The sequence below is a fragment of the Kogia breviceps genome, chromosome 13, assembly GCF_026419965.1.
Source record: "Kogia breviceps isolate mKogBre1 chromosome 13, mKogBre1 haplotype 1, whole genome shotgun sequence".
NCBI classification, from domain to species: domain Eukaryota; kingdom Metazoa; phylum Chordata; class Mammalia; order Artiodactyla; family Physeteridae; genus Kogia; species Kogia breviceps.
In genome coordinates this window covers 52,127,058-52,148,585 of record NC_081322.1, presented here as the reverse complement: position 1 = coordinate 52,148,585, position 21,528 = coordinate 52,127,058, and the positions used below count along the sequence as shown (strand labels likewise).

The window sequence follows — 21,528 nt, the reverse complement described above, 5'->3', positions numbered from 1 at the left end:
AACACCTATCCTTCTCAACCCCTTCCAAAATATAGCAGAGGGAGAAACACTCCCAAACTCATTCTGCGAGACCACCATCACCCTGATACCCAAACCAGACAAAGATGTCACAAAGAAAGAAAACTACAGGCCAATATCACTGATGAACATAGATGCAAAAATCCTCAACAACATACTAGCAAACAGAATCCAACGGCACATTAAAAGGATCATACACCATGATCAAGTGGGGTTTATTCCAGGCATGCAAGGATTCTTCAGTATATGCAAATCAGTCAACGTGATACACCATATTAACAAATTGAAGGAGAAAAACCATAGGATCATCTCAATAGATGCAGAAAAAGCTTTTGACAAAAATCAACACCGATTTATGATAAAAACCCTACAGAAAGTAGGCATAAAGGGAACTTTCCTCAACATAATAAAGGCCATATATGACAAACCCACAGCCAACATCGTCCTCAATGGTGAAAAACTGAAACCATTTCCACTAAGATCAGGAACAAGACAAGGTTTCCCACTCTCACCACTATTATTCAACATAGTATTGGAAGTTTTAGCCACAGCCATCAGAGAAGAAAAATAAAAGGAATCCAAATAGGAAAAGAAGTAAAGCTGTCACTGTTTGCAGATGACATAATACTCTACATAGATAATCCTAAAGATGCTACCAGAAAACTACTAGAGCTAATCAGTGAATTTGGTAAAGTAGCAGGATACAAAATTAATGCACAGAAATCTCTGGCATTTTTTTTTTTTTTTTTTTTTTTTTTTTTTTTTGTGGTACGCGGGCCTCTCACTGTTGTGGCCTCTCCCGTTGCGGAGCACAGGCTCCGGACGCGCAGGCCCAGCGGCCACGGCTCATGGGCCCAGCCGCTTTGCGGCACGTGGGATCTTCCCGGACCGGGGCACGAACCTGTGTCTCCTGCATCGGCAGGCAGACTCTCAACCACTGCGCCTCCAGGGAAGCCCTGTGGCATTCTTATACACTAGTGATGAAAAATCTGAAAGTGAAATTAAGGAAACACTCCCATTTACCACTGCAACAAAAAGAATAAAATATCTAGGAATAAAACTACTTAAGGAGACAAAAGACCTGTATGCAGAAAAAGATAAGACACTGATGAAAGAAATTAAAGATGATACAAATAGATGGAGAGATATACCATGTTCTTGGATTGGAATAATCAACATTGTGACAATGACTCTACTACTGAAAGCAATCTACAGATTCAATGCAATCCCTATCAAACTACCACTTGCATTTTTCACAGAACTAAAACAAAAAATTTCACAATTTGTTTGGTAACACAAAAGACCCTGAAGAGCCAAGGCAATCTTGAGAATGAAAAATGGAGCTGGAGGAATCAGGCTCCCTGAATTCAGACTATACTACAAAGCTACAGTAATCAAGACAGTATGGTACTGGCACAAAAACAGAAATATAGATCAATGGAACAGCATAGAAAGCCCAGAGATAAACCCACGCACATATGGTCACCTTATCTTTGATAAAGGAGGCAAGAATATACAGTGGAGAAAAGACAGCCTCTTCAATAAGTGGTGCTGGGAAAACTGGACAGCTACATGTAAAAGAATGAAATTAGAACACTCCCTAATACCATACACAAAAATAAGTTCAAAATGGATTAAAGACCTAAATGTGAGGCCAGACACTACCAAACTCTTAGAGGAAAACATAGGCAGAACACTCTGTGACATAAATCACAGCAAGATCCTTTTTGACTCACCTCCTAGAGAAATGGAAATTAAAACAAAAATAAACAAATGGGGCCTAATGAAACTTAAAAGCTTTTGCACAACAAAGGAAACCATAAGACCAAAAGACAATGCTCAGAATGGGAGGAGATATTTGCAAATCAGGCAACTGACAAAAGGTTAATCTCCAAAATTTAGAAGCAGCTCATGCAGCTCAATAACAAAAAAAAAACCAATCCAAAAATGGGCAGAAGACCTAAATAGACATTTCTCCAAAGAAGATATACACATTGCCAACAAACACATGAAAGAATACTCAACATTATTAATCATTAGAGAAATGCAACTCAAAACTACAATGAGATATCATCTCACACCAGTCAGAGTGGCCATCATCAAAAAATCTAGAAACAATAAATGCTGGAGAGGGTGTGGAGGAAAGGGAACACTCTTGCACTGCTGGTGGGAATGTAAACTGATACAGCCACTATTGAGAACAGTATGGAGGTTCCTTAAAAAACTACAAACAGAACTCCCATATGACCCAGCAATCCCACTACTGAGCATATACCCTGAGAAAACCATAATTCAAAAAGAGTCATGTACGGAAATGTTCATTGCAGCTCTATTTACAATAGCCAGGAGATGGAAGCTACCTAAGTGTCCATCATCAGATGACTGCATAAAGAAGATGTGGCACATATATACAATGGAATATTACTCAGCCATAAAAAGAAACGAAATTGAGTTATTTGTAGTGAGGTGGATGGACCTAGAGTCTGTCATACAAAGTAAGTCAGAAAGAGAAAAATAAATACCATATGCTAACACATATGTATGGAATCTAAGGGGAAAAAAAGATCATGAAGAACCTCAGGGTAAGATGGGAATAAAGACACGGACCTACTAGAGAATGGACTTGAGGATATGGGGAGGGGGAAGGGTAAGCTGGGACAAAGAGAGAGTGGCATGGACATATATACACTACCAAATGTAAAATAGATAGCTAGTGGGAAGCAGCCACATAGCACAGGGAGATCAGCTCCGTGCTTTGTGACCATCTAGAGGGGTGGGATAAGGGAGGGTGCGAGGGAAGTAGATGCAAGAGGGAAGAGATATGGGAACATATGTATATGTATAACTGATTCACTTTGTTATAAAGCAGAAACTAACACACCATTGTAAAGCAATTATACTCCAATAAAGATGTTTTAAAAAAGGGGGTCCTTTTGTATCATGCTTGTTCCATTGGTCTCAGACATTACACTGACACTTTCTGTGCAGGTTGACAAAATAAGCAAATCTGCAGTTGCCACAAGACATGTTAAAGATACTTTAGCTTTAGCCCTTAATAGCACAGACTTGTCCACCATCTTTAGCACAATACCACATTTTTGTAATCAACCTCAAAAAAACTTCAGCCTATTCCCCCAGTCCCCCATTCCCCTACCTCATTACCCTGTTCTATTGTTTTCCTTTTGTTCCCTAGCCTACATCAATTCCCACTATGCTTCTTAATTTATATATTTATTATTTATACACTTAAACATAAGCTCTCTGAGGGCAGAGTTGTTTTTGCTGACATGTTCCAAACTATGTCCCATCATAATTATTCAGTAAATGTGCTGAATGTATGAATTAATATTTAAATGGAAATTTGTAAAGTACAGTAGGCTTTTTTATTACTCTTGAAAATGTATTTGAGAGCACCTCTACATTCGTAAAAGTGCATCGAAAAGATTTAAAAATTTGGCCTAGGATAAACAGTAAAGGACATAATGAAATATTAATTTGAAGTTCTCAAAATTTTATAAACTATTACTATTGTGAGATAAAAATAATTTGAAAAATGTGTCCTTAAGCTGTTTAGACCAGAAGAACTCTTTAATGTACTGATTTAATTAAATTATCTTCCAATTTTATTTGTCCTTAAGAAAATCCTTCCTGAATGATAAAATAATCATTTTTTATGGAATTTCATCAAGAATCAGTTGTTAACATCAAATTGTTAACATCAAAGCTGTTAATAAATATAGATTAAGAGAAATCAAGAAATCAGTTATTTCCATGGAGGAATACCTAATCTCAAACAATAACTATAATAAAAGTTACAGTTATATATGCCTTCTCTGTTAGTAGAAACATATGAAATAGAACAAATTAAATTGAAATAAAAACTGAAGTATTTTAATGCACATAAAACCAAAACTCCATTGATGATAAACCAGGCTGAAGTGGCATTCAAATGAACTACTGTAGTTCAGCAGGAAGGTATCATGGGACAATTACTTTATATATATTATATTATTTATATAGATAAAATAAGAGCATGTGCGAATATCTGGATCTTCCTCTTCATGAAATAAAGTAATAATTACCTAACACGGTAAGTTTGGAGTTAAACATTCTAATAGCATTGAAATATTCATTTGATTTAAATTTTACAACCATTAGCATATCGTGGCACATCTGTAACCCATTTGCAGGGCATTAGCAATAGTAAGTCATGTAACCAGTCCCTTGCTGGAAAGAGGACAGGTGTCAAAACCCCTTCCCTTTCTCATATGTGACTTTAAATCTTAACCATATTTGAAGATTCCATTTTCCTATGTGTTTTTTTTTCCCTGAGAGGAGAAAGATTTGTTTTTTAAAATTATAGAATCAAAATTTTAAAAGATATCTCCAGAGTTTTCTATTCACCCCTCTGCATAATGTGTATGATGCACATGCTGCACAGAGTCACTGCAGCACTGCCAATGAAACAGCCTGTTCTCTTCCCACAGAACCCTAGAGTGGAGGACTGGATTGGATTGAATTGGATCAGTTTGGATTGGTTTGGAGAGTTTGTCTTTTCTAATAGCGTCTTTCTATTTAATTTCCATAGATTTTTCTTAGTGTCAGGAATAAAATGACTCATCAGAGCTACCTCTAGTGGAAGAAAAAAACTAAGACTGTTACTGTGTTTCATTTCTTTAAGTATATATCTTTCATTTTTAATCATTAAAGCCAAATACTCTAAGCAATGGCATAACATGAACATTTTGGTACTGATAATTTTTTACTGATAATTTTTTGCGTGATATTGGCCTAGTATATATGTTACTTAGGTGATCCATTAAATGCTGTGATCCTATATGTGGTCTGCTTAATCCTATGTTCTGAATTTTATTTAGAGTTACCTTTTATTAAGCATTACCATCCTTTCCAAGAGTTATGACTAACCAAAATATATCAAAACACTAAAAGTATAACAAACATAATTTATAATTTGATGCTTCAGAAGAGTCCTTGTTATATTCATGTGACTCAGAGCTGTCATTATTGATTTGGTTTTATGAATACCATTTACTGTAAATTAGAGTTATGAAATAAAAATAGGGCAATTAACAAAACTTTTATTATAAGAAAGTTTCCTGTGATTACAGTGTGCAATCATTAGTATGTTGTTGTCATTCAATTTGTTGAGTAGCTACTCTATGCAGGGCTTGGCGCTAGGAGCTGTGTTGGTTACCAAAATTTATGGCATAATTTCTTCCAACAGAGTATAATTCATAAGAGTAGAAGAATTCTTGCCTTATCTTTGGGAATCCATTACATAATAATGTTATATTTTCTTTGAGAAGGTAATTAATTAGTCTATTATCTCTATCTCTATACAAACCTATTCTAAATATGTTGTTTTTAATCCAAATTAGAGAACACTGTGTAAGAAATATTTCCAATATGTACAATTCTTACACTATTATATATATATAGTCAGAAAATTATTAGCTAAGTTTGCATTGAAAATTAAAGTATTACATATGTATAAGTTGATTTATTTTGCTTTTACATATATTTATTAGATTCACTAATTCTACTCTACAAATAGTAATTAGTGAAACACATTGTGTATTCAACAAAAGAAGATAAATCAAAGGGTACTAATTCTCATTCAGTTCATCTTTTTATTCTTAACTACTTAATAAAAGTAATTTTCTTTGCACATCCATCTGAAGTTGACTGCAAGATGTTCATTTAATATGCTATGTGTGTCTTCAGTCGTCAGTATATAATATTAATTTTTTTGTGTACTGTGAGATATCTCCCTAAGAACCTATCATAAAATATATATTTGTACCTGTATGTTCCCATAAATATATATTTCTACAATGTGAAATGGTAAACCATTTATCATAATGAATGATTAAAACATAAAAACTACTGATAAATCAACTCATCGATTTCAGAAATTTTCATATATTACTCAAACCTAAATCCTTAAAAGTGGTTTAGCAGTATAAAGTTTGAAAAAATTCTCCTTATTTTAACTCTTATGTAATTGTTATATATGAGTTTGATTTTTGATTTTAAAGTATTAACTTCCTTTTATTAAAAAAGTTTGAGTTGCCCAGTAAAGGTAAAAACATTAAAATGGCTCTCTAGAAGTCAGATCTAATTTGAGTATCAATGTTCATTATAAGTCTGTAGGATATAATCACTAGTCTAATAGTTTTTCTTGACACAAGATTTCATCTTCAGGTTTATTCGTTGTTTAAAAAATTTATTGTGGTCAGATGTTGGGCTTAAAGTAACACTCATTAAAACATTGAGCATTCATGATAAATTGTACCCAAGAACTAAATTGAAAAAATAACCGACTTTATGAAGAAATGGCTGAAAAATGCAATGTGAGTTTGTAAATATATGTGTATGTGTATCTATAAATATATAATATATACCTAGACATATAAATAAATACGAAAACATATGAAATAAATTTTCTATATTTGTAGATAGATAGCCTGAGTACTTTGATGGGACTGCATAACAGTTTTAGATACGAATTTCTTATGGATTTCCCAATTTCACTTATTAGTAACTAGAGTTTAGATTTGGGTTATTTAACATTAACTTAGAAAAAGCGGATTAGGCAAATACCAAGAGCTGACACACTAATGATGTTTTAGAGTCATTGACTAAATCCAAGGATATATAAGCATATTGAAATATACTTGGTTTTAAAATGTAAAGCATTTATTACTCATGTACTCATCCATGTATTTATTATTTCATGCAACATCCATCTCCATTATTCCATAAGGGATTGAATTTGTCACAATTACAAAGTGTTAATTTTATTCCTTTATCTTGGAAGGAAGGTATATCATACTGCGTTTATTGAGTTTTAATCTTTCTACAGTGTTTAATGTTCTAACTTTTTAACTTACATAAAATTTGCAGTAGCTTGTTATGCCACCATGATAATTTTGAAGTAGCAATTTAGAGCAAAAGATTTAGATGAATTTGATTGGTTTTAAATTAGCTGCATATTCATTAATTCTCAATTTTTCTCTTTTATGCAGAGGTACCTACCTATTGACACTATAGAATCTGGCATTCATCCAGTATATTTTTGCAGCACTCACTATATTGAAATGCTACTGAAAGCAGAGGTGCCACTTGTATTTTCAGCTTTTCACATGTCTGGTTTTGCACCATCACAGGTAATCCATAGGAAATAGTGTTTCTTCAACTCCCAGATCTCAGTGTATTTAAAGAAAATTACATTCTCATCAAATATAGGAAATACATTGAAATTAATCACGTCATTTTTGTAAGTAGTCATACATCTCTATGTGTTTAAATCTTTAAACTGGCTTTTTTCTCCTAGGTCTTTTATAACATATAGGTTTGCTTTATAGTAGATCCCTGGCATTCACAGATGTTGAGTTTTGTTTCAGCTATTCAAGACATAGACATTCTGAAAGTCTATGACATGTAGCTTTTTTTTTTTAACATCTTTATTGGAGTATAACTGCTTTACAATGGTGTGTTAGTTTCTGCTGTATAACAAAGTGAATCAGCTATACGTATACATATATCCCCATATCCACTCCCTCTTGTGCTTCCCTCTCACCCGCCATATCCCACCCCTCTAGATGGTCACAAAGCACCAAGTTGATCTCCCTGTGCTATGCTGCTGCTTCTAACTAGCTAGCTATTTTACATTTGGTAGTGTATATATGTCCATGCCTCTCTCTCCCTCCGTCCCAGCTTACCCTTCCCCCTCCCCAAGTCCTCAAGTCCATTCTCTACTTTTGCATCTTTATTCCTGCTCTGCCCCTAGGTTCTTCAGAACCTTTTTTTTAAATTCCACATATATGTGTTAGCATACGGTATTTTTTTTCTCTTTCTGACTTACTTCACTCTGTGTGACAGACTCTAGGTCCATCCACCTCACTACAAATAACTCAATTTCGTTTCTTTTTATGGGTGAGTAATATTCCAGTGTATATATATACCACATATTCTTTAGCCATTCATCTGTCGATGGACACTTAGGTTGTTTCCATGTCCTGAATATTGTAGATAATGCTGCAATGAACATTGTGGTACATGACTCTTTTTGAATTATGGTTTTCTCTAGGTATATGCCCACTAGTGGGATTACTGGGTCGTATGGTAGTTCTATTTTTAGTTTTTGAATGACCTCCATACTGTTCTCCATAGTGGCTGTATCAATTTACATTTGCACCAACAGTGCAAGAGGGTTCCCTTTTCTCCACACCCTCTCCAGCATTTATTGTTTGTAGACTTTTTGATGATGGCCATTCTGAGTGGTGTGAGGTGATACCTCATTGTAGTTTTGATTTGCATTTCTCTGATGATAAGGGATGTTGAGCATCCTTTCATGTGTTTGTTGGCAATGTGTATATCTTCTTTGGAGAAATGTCTATTTAGGTCTTCTGCCCATTTTTGGATTGGGTTGTGTTTTTATTTTCATGTTGAACTGCATGAACTGCTTGTATGTTTTGGAGATTAATCCTTTGTCAGTTGCTTCATTTGTAAATATTTTCTCCCATTCTGAGGGTTGTCTTTTTGTCTTGTTTATGGTTTCCTTTGCTACACAAAGACTTCTAAGTTTCATTAGGTCCCATTTCTTTATTTTTGTTTTTATTTCCATTTCTCTAGGAGGTGGGTCAAAAAGGATCTTGCTGTGATTTATGTCATAAGAGTGCTCTGCCTATGTTTTCCTCTAAGAGTTTTAGAGTGTCTGGCCTTACATTGAGGTCTTTAATCCATTTTGAGTTTGTTTTTGTGTATGGTATTAGGGAGTGTTCTAATTTCATTCTTTTACATGTAGCTGTCCAGTTTTCCCAGCACCACTTATTGAAGAGGCTGTCTTTTCTCCACTCTATATTCTTGCCTCCTTTATCAAAGATAAGGTGACCATATGTGCATGGGTTTATCTCTGGGCTTTCTATCCTGTATCATTGATCTATATTTCTGTTTTTGTGCCAGTACCATACTGTCTTGATTATTGTAGTATAGTCTGAAGCCCAGGAACCTGATTCCTCCAGCTCTGGTTTTCTTTCTCAAGATTGCTTTAGCTATTCAGAGTCTTTTGTGTATTCTATACAAATTGTGAAATTTTTTGTTCTAGTTCTGTGAAAAATGCAAGTGGTAGTTTGATAGGGATTGCATTGAATCTGTAGATTGCTTTGGGTAAGTATAGTTATTTTCACAATGTTGATTTTTCCAATATAAGAACGTAGTATATCTCTCCATCTGTTTGTATCGTCTTTGATTTCTTTCATCAGTGTCTTATAGTTTTCTGCATACGGGTCTTTTGTCTCCTTAGGTAGGTTTATTCCTAGGTATTTTATTCTTTTTGTTTCAGTGGTAAAGGGGAGTGTTTCCTTAATTTCTCTTTCAAATTTTTCATCGTCAGTGTATAGGAATGCAAGAGTGTTCTGTGCATTAATTTTGTATACTGCTACTTTACCAAATTCATTGATTAGCTTTAGTAGTTTTCTGGTAACATCTTTAGCATTCTCTGTGTATAGTATCAATATCATCTGCAGACAGTGACAGTTTTACTTCTTCTTCTCTGATCTGGGTTCCTTTTATTGCTTTTTCTTCTCTGATGGCTGTGGCTAAAACTTCCAAAACTATGTTGAGTAATAGTGGTGAGAGTGGGCAACCTTGTCTTGTTCCTGATCTTAGTGGAAATGGTTTCAGTTTTTCACCATTGAGAACAATGTTGGCTGTGGGTTTGTCATATATGGCCTTTATTATGTTGAGTTAGATTCCCTCTATGCCTACTTTCTGGAGGGTTTTTATCATAAATGAGTATTGAATTTTGTCAGAAGCTATTTCTGCATCTATTGAGATTATCCTATGGTTTTTCTCCTTCAATTTGTTAATATGGTGTATCACATTGATTGATTTGTGTATACTGAAGAATCCTTGCATCCGTGGGATAAACCCCACTTGATCAAGGTGTATGATCCTTTTAATGTGCTGTTGGATTCTGTTTGCTAGTATGTTGTTGAGGATTTTTGCATGTTTGTTCATCAGTGATATTGACCTGTAGCTTTCTTTCTTTGTGACATCTTTGTCTGGTTTTGCTATCAGGGTGATGGTGGTCTCGCAGAATGAGTTTGGGAGTGTTCCTCCCTCTGCTATATTTTGGAAGGGGTTGAGAAGGATAGGTGTTAACTCTTCTCTAAATGTTTGATAGAATTCGCCTGTGAAGCCATCTGGTCCTGGGCTTTTGTTTGTTGGAAGATTTTTAATCACAGTTTCAATTTCAATGCTTGTGATTGGTCTGTTTTTATTTTCTGTTTCTTCCTGGTTCAGTCTTGGCAGGTTGAGCCTTTCTAAGAATTTGTCCATTTCTTCCAGGTTGTCCATTTTATTGGCATGGAGTTGCTTGTAGTAATGTATCAAGTTTCTTTGTATTTCTGCAGTGTCAGTTGTTACTTCTCCATCTTCATTTCTAATTCTATTTATTTGAGTCTTCTCCCTTTTTTTCTTGATGAGTCTGGCTACTGGTTTATCAATTTTGTTTATCTTCTCTAATAACCAGCTTTTAGTTTTATTGATCTTTGCTATTGTTTCCTTCATTTCTTTTTCATTTATTTCTGATCTGTATGATTTCTTTCCTTCTGCTAACTTTGGGGTTTTTTTGTTTTTCTTTCTCTATTTGCCTTAGGTGTAAGTTTAGTTTGTTCAATGGAGATTTTTCTTGTTTCTTGAGGTAAGATTGTATTGCTATAAACTTCCCTCTTAGAACTGCTCTTGTTGCGTCCCATAGGTTTGGGGTCATTGTGTTTTCATTGTCATTTGTTTCTAGGTATTGTTTGATTTCCTCTTTGATTTCTTCAGTGATCTCTTGGTTATTTAGTAGTGTATTGTTTAGCCTCCATGTGTTTGTATTTGTTACAGATTTTTTTCCTGTAATTGATATCTATTCTCATACCATTGTGGTTGGAAAAGATCCTTGATACGATTTCAGTTTCTTAAATTTACCAAGGCATGATTTGTGACCCAAGATATGATCAGTCCTGGAGAATGTTCCTTGAGCACTTGAGAAGAAAGTTTATTCTGTTGTTTTTTTGATGGAATGTCCTATAAATTTCGATTAAGTCCATCTTGTTTAATGTGTCATTTAAAACTTGATTCCTTATTTGTTTTCATATGGATGGTCTGTCCGTTGGTGAAAGTGGGGTTTTAAAGTCCCTTACTATGATTGTGTTACTGTCAATTTCCCCTTTTATGGCTGTTAGCATTTGCCTTATGTATTGAGGTGCTCCTTTGTTGGGTTCATAGATATTTACAATTGTTATTTTCTTTTTCTTAGATTGATCCCTTGATCATTATGTAGTGTCCTTCTTTGTCTCATCTAATAGTCTTTATTTTAAAGTCTATTTTGTCTGATATTAGAATTGCTACTCCAGCTTTCTTTTAATTCTTTTTGCATTTTTAATGGTGATGATAATATCTCCTTCATAAGGCTTCTGTAAGGGTTAAGTAGAGTAACTAAAGACAAGAATTCTTATCACCACTGCATATCTGGTATGTGAGGTACTGTATCTTATCTAATAATAAGCATTCTTGTCTCTGCTTTTGGGGTACTGGGAAGGTTTAATGATTTTTTTAGGGCCTGGAATTGGAAATGTGGTCATATGCAGTAGCCACAGATGTCTCCCTCCTGTGCATAGTTAGTCCTTCATTGGTGGAGTGTGGATTGTTTCTTCACTATGTTATCAGGCTCAAATATAATATTGTAGAACTTAAACCTTTTTTCTAATTTTAGAATCTTTAGGTCAGAGTCCCAGAAGGTAGAAATACTTAATCAAAAAGATATTAACATTTTTAAGGCTCTTGATGCATATTATCAAATTGCTTTGATTTTTGTTCTAAGAAAAAATGAAGTGATTGTCTGTTCTTCAGGACCGCGTATTTGGCTTTTTCAAAACTAATTGCAAAATTTTTTAAATTTGGGGGGTTGGGGGAGTTTTTTAAACATTAATAAGGTTGATTATTATTCTATAGCTTTGTTAACTAGACGTATCTTTTTATTAATTGCCCACCTGTCTTAGTGTTTCCTATTAACTTGTAAGTAGTCATTAAAAGTAACTGCCACTAACCAAATCTCTTCAATTCTTGAGTAATAAATATTTTACGTATTTACTTTTGTAGTATATTGGCTATTTAGTTATTTACTGTTGTATTTTACTTATTGTAACTTTATATTGTGTCTTAAAGTGGGGTAAGAGTAAGCCTATCATTTTCTTCCTAATCTGTCCTTAAAAAGTTAGTTTAGCTCTTTCTACCTAATGGTTCCTCTATGTGCACTTTAAAGTGATTTTTCCCAGTTCAAAGTGAGCATTTGAGTTTGAAATTTAGATTGCTATTATGTTAAACTATAGATCCTCACTGTACTCAACCTTCCTATCTAGGAACATAGTAAGTTTTGACATTTATTTTCTTTATGTTATATTTTACTAAAGATGTAAAGCTTTTTCCAAAGAGGTGTAGTACATTTCTCATTACAGATATTTCTAATTAGTTTGGCTTGATCTCTTTTTCAGTTTTATTTTCTCTTTGGTTATTATTAATAACTAGTAAAGTCATTAGCTTTTGTATGTTAATTTGGTTATATGTTTTTTCTAGATTTTTGTTAATTTTTTCCTCCAACCTTCTAATGTACTTTATTTCTGCTTCATTCTTTTTTTAATTATGTAATTTTTCATTAAGCATAATACCCTCCAGGTTCATCCAGTGTTGTCCCAAATGGCAAAATTTTATTCTTTTTTATGGCTGAATAATATTCCATTGTATATATATGTACCACATCTTCTATCCAATTTATCTGTTGATGGACCCTTATTTTGCTTCCATATCTTGGCTATCATAAATAGTGCTGAATATTAACATTAAGGTGTATATATCACAAATCAGAAGCAAACTCACAGATACAGAGAACAATCTAGTAGTTACCAGAGGGGAGAGGGTTGAGTGGAGGGGCAAAATAAGTGAAGGGGTTTAAGAAGTGCACACGACTAAGTATGAAATGTTACAGCATAGGAAATATAGTCAGTATTGTAGAATAACTTTATATGGAGTATAATCTGTAAAAATATCAAACTACTGTGTTATACACCTGAAACTAATATAACATGTTAAGTCAACTATACTTCAACAAAAAATTTTGGGGAAATTTTCCAGTATAATACTAAGTAATAGTGGCTTACTTGTTTTACACTTGAATGATTACTGGGAGATCATCCAGCATTTCACCATTAAGTAGTAACTATTTATGGAGAGTATTTTTCCCTGTCATGCTATGGAAGAATCTTTCTAGTCTATGTATGGTATTGAATTTTGATTTCTTTAATCAAGTGAGAATGTTGAATTTTGTCAAGTTCCTTTATGGTTAAGATTATCTTGATCTTGGAATTTATTTGACCTGTTTATAGGACATGTTCATAGATTCTTTAATAGTAAAGTACCCTTGTATTCCTTTGGATTTGTCCTACTGGATGTCGTTTTCTTTTAACTAGACAATATAGTTCCTGACATCATGATATGTGCCTTTATACTTATTTTGAAGAGACCTTATGTCATTTATTACATCTACTTGCATCAGGTTTCTCTGCCTGCTGAATTTTAAATTTCCTGAAGTTTAATAAGAAGTCTAAATATAACAGAGGAATTGCATGTAGCGGAAAAGCCAATTCTTTCTGTGCCAATTCTAGCTCTTACTGTATGTATATGTACCTAAAACACTTCTGAGAATTTTGAAACTGAAAATGTTTAATTCTGCTTGGAAGTAGTTACTTAAATATTTATGATAAGCTCAACAATCCATTCTTTCTATTTTTTTTTTAAATAATTCAAGTCAGGGAGAAGTATGTTCCTGAGAGTTCCTTGTGTCATTCTAGTCCTGATTAATATGATGTATATTGTCTGATATCTCCAATCATTTATTAAATTGCTAACATATAACCTTTAAGAATGGACTACTAAAAACTGTGGGGAAAAACTTGCAATACCTAAGGCCCCACTATATCAATTTGGTACCTCTTTATCATTTTGACATCTCTTTAACGATTTGATACATGTTTCTCAATTTGAAACTGCATACATGTAGCAGGTTTACCTAATAAAAACTATTGCATTATTTCTGAGTAGTAATGTTAGTATGTTTCTTAAATTTATCTAATGTAAAAATGCCTTTTTAATGGCTTCTTATGTGAGCTAATCATTTTGTGCCTTAAGAAGTATGTATCATTGCTTTGTTTATATTATTTGCTGTTTTATTGCTAATTATGAACTATGAGAACAACTTTTAAGTAAATAGGTATATGTGGTTAATTATTTGGGTACAAATTTTTTATTTCAAAGCTTATTCATTCTGATCTAATTAGGATAGGTGCTTTTTGAAGTTGTGTATTTATAGACACTAAGGGATTGGTTGATTAACGAAGGAATTTGTGAGCATGTTGCTAAATAAAATATACAGATCTCTAGAGTAAAAATAATAAGCTTAACTAGAATACAAAAAATTAAATGTAGTTAGAAATATATATTTGTTGATTAGAGTTTGAGTAACTGAGATTGGAAGGAAAATCGAAATTCAAATATATATATTCTTTCTTTTTAAATGAACAGAAAATCACATGTTCTAACTAACTTTTTGGCCAATTTTATTCTTTGGTAAAAAAAAAAACTTTATTGTATTTTCTTGCCTTTAGAAGTACCCTTTATCTTTAATGATTTATCTTTTTTTCCTTGGGGTTGTCATTCTGCATATCTGATTTTTGTGCTCTACTGTGTCAGCAAGTAGGCTAACATGGATAATCCTCTGAATATATTTACCCCCACCATGAAAGCAGGATTAAAGAAAACTGCTTTATTATTTCATATTTTTTGACATAGTGCTTTTGTAAAATGTGAAATTATACAAATGTAAAGCTAAGTTTCAAGACTGGGAATGCCCCTTGTTCAGTCACATTCATAAATGTGCACGTCCCCAAGCTTTCCCTTTCCTCACATTGTTGATGTTGCTACTTGAAATGATACCTTCTCCCTCCTTGTGCTCCATCTTTACTTGTCAGGTATTTATCCTTGATGTCTGTCCAAATGGAAGCTTTTTGGATCACCTACAAGTAGATGATTCTGCTTTGAATTTGTATGCAGTTTCTGTATTATTCTTCTGATAGAAATGTATCTTTTTCTTTGTGGAATCATTATTTGTGTGTTTACCTCTTCCTTACTAGTTGAAGTTCCTTAAAGGTATGTGTGCCTGACCTATCTTCAAGTCCTTTAAGTGTCTGACACAGTGTCTTGTCTAGAAGTGCAACAAAAATACTATCTTTTTATTTATAACAACTTTTTGCAGTATAAAAAGTGTTTCTAGATCTTATTTCATTTAAAATTTTAACTTCATGACAAATGGAGAAATTCAGGATCAGTTAAGTGAGTTAATTGACTTACTGATATCACCCTGATAGCGAGGACTTCACTTTAAACCACATCTTAGTTTACTAATATTCTTTCTATGATGAACAAATAATGCCAGAAGAGCTGTTAAAAATAGTGTCTTGTATTATAAAACTTGATCATTTAGAGCATACCTATTTAAACTTAATCAGATATCCATAAGTAATTGTTCTAACCAATGTTTTTAAGAATTAAGAATGTTTTGAAGATTGTTTTTTTATATCTAGATACAAGTGAGAATAATTTACCTCATATAAAATAATTGTGTTTATCTCAGTGTTGCATGTTAATGTGCTCTGGCATAAGCTTAAGTATGATTAAGGAGCAAAGTTTTCTAGGAAGGCTATGGTGCGTTTTAATGCATATTGTATAAGTGATTTTCCTCCCTCTTTATCCTAAAAAGACATTCAAATGTTTCAAATTATAATTCAGTGTAAGGAACATTGCTTTACTATAAAAACATAATTAGTTTGTTTCACTTTCTTTGTAACCTATTCCATAAACTACTAATAATATTTTCTCAATGACTGTAAGGCCTCAACAGCTTGGTTTTGAAAATATAGTGTATTTTTGAGACTTAGTATAAGAGGGAATTTGGCAGTATCTAGTAAAAACATATGTGCATTTACCCTTTCATCCAGCAGTCTCATTTATAGAAATCTATCCCAGAGATATACAGACAAAAATTTTTTTAATGTATGTGTACAAATATGTTTTTATAGCATATAGTATCAAAAGACTAGAAATACTGCAAGTATCCAAAAATAGGGGATTGTTTAATGAGTTATGGTTTATCCACAGGGTAGCCCTATGCAGTTATAAAAATGAATGAGAAGTACCTCTGTATATTGCCATAGAGTGATATACAGGATCTTTTGTTAAGTGAGAAAAAGGTGGAGACAAAAAAGAGTGTTTACTACATTACTATTTGTATGAGAAAGGGTGGAGATATAAATACATGTACAAATATCCTTATATTAAAAACATGAAAGAATGTATCATTTTGTTAAATGATTTCTTATAGGGATGGGAAAAGAATAAGCTGAAGAGTCAGGAAATATACCTTACTTTGACTTTTTACTTTGGAGTCATTTAAATAGTTCATATAATAATATAAATACATATAATTAAATGAACCTAACAGTACCCACTTGATAGTGTAAGCTTATAAGAGGCACTTTATTTTTTTAACAATTTTAAAATTATAGTTAATTTACAATGTTGTGTAAGTGATTCAGTTATACATACATATATATGTGTATGTATATATATATATATATATATGTTATTTTCAGAATCTTTTCCATTGTAGGTTATTACAAGACATTGAATATAGTTCCCTGTGCTCTATAGTAGGTCCTTGTCGTTTACCTATTTTTTATATAGTAGTGTGTATATGTTAATCCCAAACTCCTAATTTATCTCCCGCACCTGCTGTTATCCCCTCTGGTAACCATAAGTTTGTTTTCTATGTCTGTGAGTCTCTGTTTTGTATATAAGTTCATTTATATCATTTTTTTTAGATTCCACATATAAGTAATACTATATGATAGTTATCTTTGTCTGACTTACTTCACTTAGTGTGATAACCTCTAGGTCCATCCATGTTGCTGCAAATGGCATTATTTCATTCTTTTTATGGCTGAGTAATATTCTATCGTGTATATGTGCCATATCTTCGTTATCCATTCGTCTGTCAGTGGACACTTAGGTTGCTTTCATGTCTTGGCTATTGTAAATAGTGCTGCAGTGAACATCGGGGTGCATGTATGTTTTCAAATTAGAGTTTTCTCCAGATATATGCCCAGGAGTAGGATTGCTGGATCATATGGTAGCTCTATTTTTAGTTTTTACGGAACCTCCATACTGTTCTCCATAGTGTCTGCACCAGTTTACATTCCCACCAATAGTATAGGAGGGTTTCTTTTTCTCCACACCCTAAAAGGCACTTTAAAACACAGTAATTTGACTGTACATGCCAAGTAATACGTTGTCTAAATGACAAATGAAACAGCAAAAATACTACCGTTTTAAGTAATCATATTGCTTGTGGTTATGTTGGTATTATTATTCTGGATTGTTGTTTTTCTCGTGTGTGGTAAATGAAATGAAAAATTGATTCAGTTTGTTTTAAAGCAAACACAGATGTAACATATAGCAACTTACGATGTGTTTTATCTTAAAATTTTTAAAGAGGGGGAACCTATACAGGAAAATGGACTTCAGACATATCAACCAGTCAGAATTTAGAAGCTTTGATGGGTCTGGTTCATGTACTGTTTTTTTCCTTTTATGTATATTTGGAATAATTCCATAATAAAAATGTTAAAGAAAAGAGTTCATCATGTCCATTTGGACACATACTATTTCTTTTGTCCTGTTGGAGTCCTAGACTGTCAGCTGATTCATGGACTATTTCATTTTATAAATATAGAGAAGTTACTTCCTTAAGAATTAAAAACTAAAAAAAAAAAAGAATTAAAAACTAACTCATGGTTCAGCATTCTTCCAGGGAAATAGTGTTTTAGAATTCTATTACAATTTAATAATTCTGGAGTATCTTACACATATAATAGCAGTAGCAGATACAGTTCCTACCAAGTGAAGAAGGTCATATATTTAAAAAGTGTATGTCTCCTCTTTAAATATAAGTCCTATGAGAGCAGGAACTAAATGTCTTTTGTTCCCAGAAGAATTACAACACTTGTAGATTAGGTACATAAATGTTTGTTAAATAATAAACATTTGTACCTTTGTTATAGAATAACATTTACATAGCACTTGATATATTTTCAAAGTGCTTTCAATTATAATTTCTCTTTTTCCCTTTCCTAAATTTCCCATGTGTAGAAAAGGCTGGTATTATTCTCCATTTAATGGAAAAAAGTAGACATTGTATAGAAAACAGTGCTTGAATGCTGTGTAAATGCCAGAAAATTGTCACTGCATTAGGAACTATGTATAATAAGTAATTGCAGATTTGGGTGCAACTTTTTTTAACCAATATGGGTAAAGCTTTATGGATAAATAAGTATTTTGACTTCAGATATCTTTGTTTAAATCATATAAAATTGCTAGGCTTAAAGGTCAAAATGAGTTGACGATCAACAGTTCCACACCATTCAACCTGTAGAATAGCCAGGCCAACTAGAAAGAAGATAGAAACTGTTACCCCTTCATTACTGTCGACTTGCTAGTCACCTATGAAGCTGACACCTGAATGGGAACTGTTTTCTCTGGCTACCTGGATCATTTGTATTGATTTTCACTCTTCAGTTGTTTCTCCTTCTTCATTCATCCAGAGTCTCTCATTTTTATTGACAAAGCATGGCCCTAAGTTGATTGGTATTAACATCTGTAGCAAAGAACAGACAGAAGCCTCGCAGCAGTGCATTAGGGATTTAAAAACGTTTTGCTTCTAGTCAAAGAACCACTGACTCTTTCAAGCCATCTAGTCAAGTAGGAGCAAGAGATATGATATTTCCTCCCCAGGGCAGCTGAGCCATACTGTGTGGATACTTGATGAGGCAGTGGAAGTTGGTGATGAACTTTGCATGCCAACCTTCCCTCCAGGTCAAGATCTGGGAGAAGAATCCTGTTGCTGCCAAGTGAAAAGTAAAGTTGGGACCAAAGGAAATTAAATATATCCTTCCTGTTGACAAATATTAGATGTTCACAGATATATTTTAATTCAATATTGAGTTAACCCATGGGCTCTATGAAAAGATTTTGAAACATAGTAGAAGGGAGCATAATATTTGTAAAGGAAAAACCAATACCTGAGAACAGAATTACAGTTTAAAAAAAAAAAAAGAAAATATTTGGTCATGTATAGTTGGCATTATCAATAATAAGAAATATGACCAGAAAATGAGATGAAAAGATATGCCTATAATAGCCTGAAATTAAAAGGTTAATGGTTGACATGAGTAATGATGTATGGAAGACAAAAATTTTATGATACCATCTGGTATGGGCTGATTTGTGCCCTCCTTCCCCGCGCCCCCCGCTCCTGCAAAATTCCTATGTTGAAGTCCTAACCCTCAGTACCTCAGAATGAGACTGTATTTGGAGACAGTCTTTAAAGGGGTAATTAAGTTAAAATGAGGTCATTAGGGTGGGTCTGAATCCAATATTATCAGTGTACTTATAAGAAATTTGGACACCAGACACGTACAGAGAAAGACCATGTGAAAACGTCGGGAGAAGACGGCCATTTACAAGCCAAGGAGAGAGGCCTCAGAAGAAAATGACCTTGCCAGTACCTTAACCATGGGCTTCTCCAAAATCTAGAGAAGATAAATTTCTGTTAAGTCACCCAGTCGGTTACCTTGTTACGACAACCTCAGCAAACTAATACACCTTGATAAAGGCAGTTAAAAGCAGAAGCAGCATCCCTCCAAACTGAATCAGGGAAATAAAAGCAAATTTTAGAAACTGTTCAATAATATACCTTTTAAAGGTCAAAACAATAGAACAAAAAAGGAAAATTTGTGTATGTCTCCTTTATCTATGACAAATTGAGATAAGCCTCCATATCTGTTCCCATTCCTTCCCATCTCTAAAGAACAAAACTATAGGGAAGAGAGGTTCAATTAAAGAAATTTTTCCTCGGTGGTAAATTGTAAATCATAAATAAAAATTAAAATATTGGAAAGTAATTGTCTTAATTTCCCAGGACTGTAGTATTCAAAGTACTACAAAGTAACTTAAAACAACAGAAATTTATCATCTCACAGTTTGGGGGGATAAAAGTGTTGGCAAGGCTCTGTTCCCTTTGAAGGCACTGGGGAAAGAACTGTTTGATGGCTCTCTCCTAGCTTCTGGTAGCCTTAGATATTTCTTGGCTTATAGATGCATCATTCCAATCTTCTGTCTTCACGTGACATTCTCCATGTGTGTCCTTTCAACATCTGCCTTCTGTGTGTGTTCAGATTGTTCAGTTTCCTTGATACCAGTCATATTGGAATAGGGTTCACCCTAATGACCTCATTTTAACTTGATTGCCTCTGTAAAGATGATATTTTCAAATAATGTCACATTCATAGGTCCTGGGGTTTAGGATTTTGACATATTTTGGGGGGAGACACAATTCCACCCACAAAATATTAACAATGTTAATCACTATTTTTTTAAGTTTTCTGTTTGTTTTTGTGATGGATATGTATTGCTTTTATAATCTGAAAAATATTATTCAGAAAGTAAAGTAAATGATTTTTGTAAAAAGTCTCATTTTTGAATTCTATTCATTAGTTCTCAGTTTTTATGTTATATAATTCTAGTTGGTTTAACTTGTTTTCTGATTCAGCAAGAGTTCATTTGCATATTTAGCAATCCTCATCTGCATAATTATACATCTGTGATTATAGGTAGGATAGAGAAAGCTCCCATCTCTGAATTAAAATAGTCTCAGCATTTGTTATCTGTAGAGAGCAGACTGGTGTTATGGTAAGAGGAGGAAAATATGACTAAAGAAGGCATTTAGCAATAGCATATGAACAGTGTGAACACCATCAGTTACCCCTAAGTCCTGAATCCCAAGGCCATGAAACTGTTCTCACACATTAGGCAAATAGGTGAAGCATCCTTATTAGGCTTCTTGTATGCAAAATGTCTTTCTATTTTGATTAAATGCTAAGCTCTTCATTGGTTTTGTGTGAGTTATTGGGTACTGTTTTTTAAAAGTCAAATGTGGCTTTATAAGCTTTCTAATGAACTAAATTCTTTTTTTTTCCTAGATTTGCCTGCAATGGATAACTCAGTGTTTTTGGAATTATTTAGATTGGATAGAAATCTGCCATTATATTGCTACTTGTGTTTTCCTTGGTCCTGATTATCAAGTGTATATCTGTATAGCTATATTCAAACATCTACAACAAGACATTCTACAGCACACTCAGACTCAAGATTTGCAGGTTTTCCTAAAAGTAAGTAACTTTACTTCTAGAGGAAAAATTTTGGCTGAAAGTTAATGGTCAACTTTGATGGGGTGTCTAATGCCAGATATTTTTCTAGACACTCATGAAATCC

At 33.4% G+C, this 21,528-nt stretch overlaps 1 protein-coding gene across 1 annotated transcript in view; it reads left to right on the top strand.

Annotated features, from left to right (window-relative positions):
- The window catches only part of TBC1D32 (TBC1 domain family member 32), a 196,006-nt gene that overhangs the window by 158,242 nt on the left and 16,236 nt on the right, over window positions 1–21,528 (top strand). Inside the window, exons 32-33 of the mRNA XM_059083266.2 lie at window positions 7,068–7,208; window positions 21,237–21,425. Coding sequence (XP_058939249.1) covers window positions 7,068–7,208; window positions 21,237–21,425 — 330 coding nt within the window. The remainder of the gene's footprint in view (window positions 1–7,067; window positions 7,209–21,236; window positions 21,426–21,528) is intronic.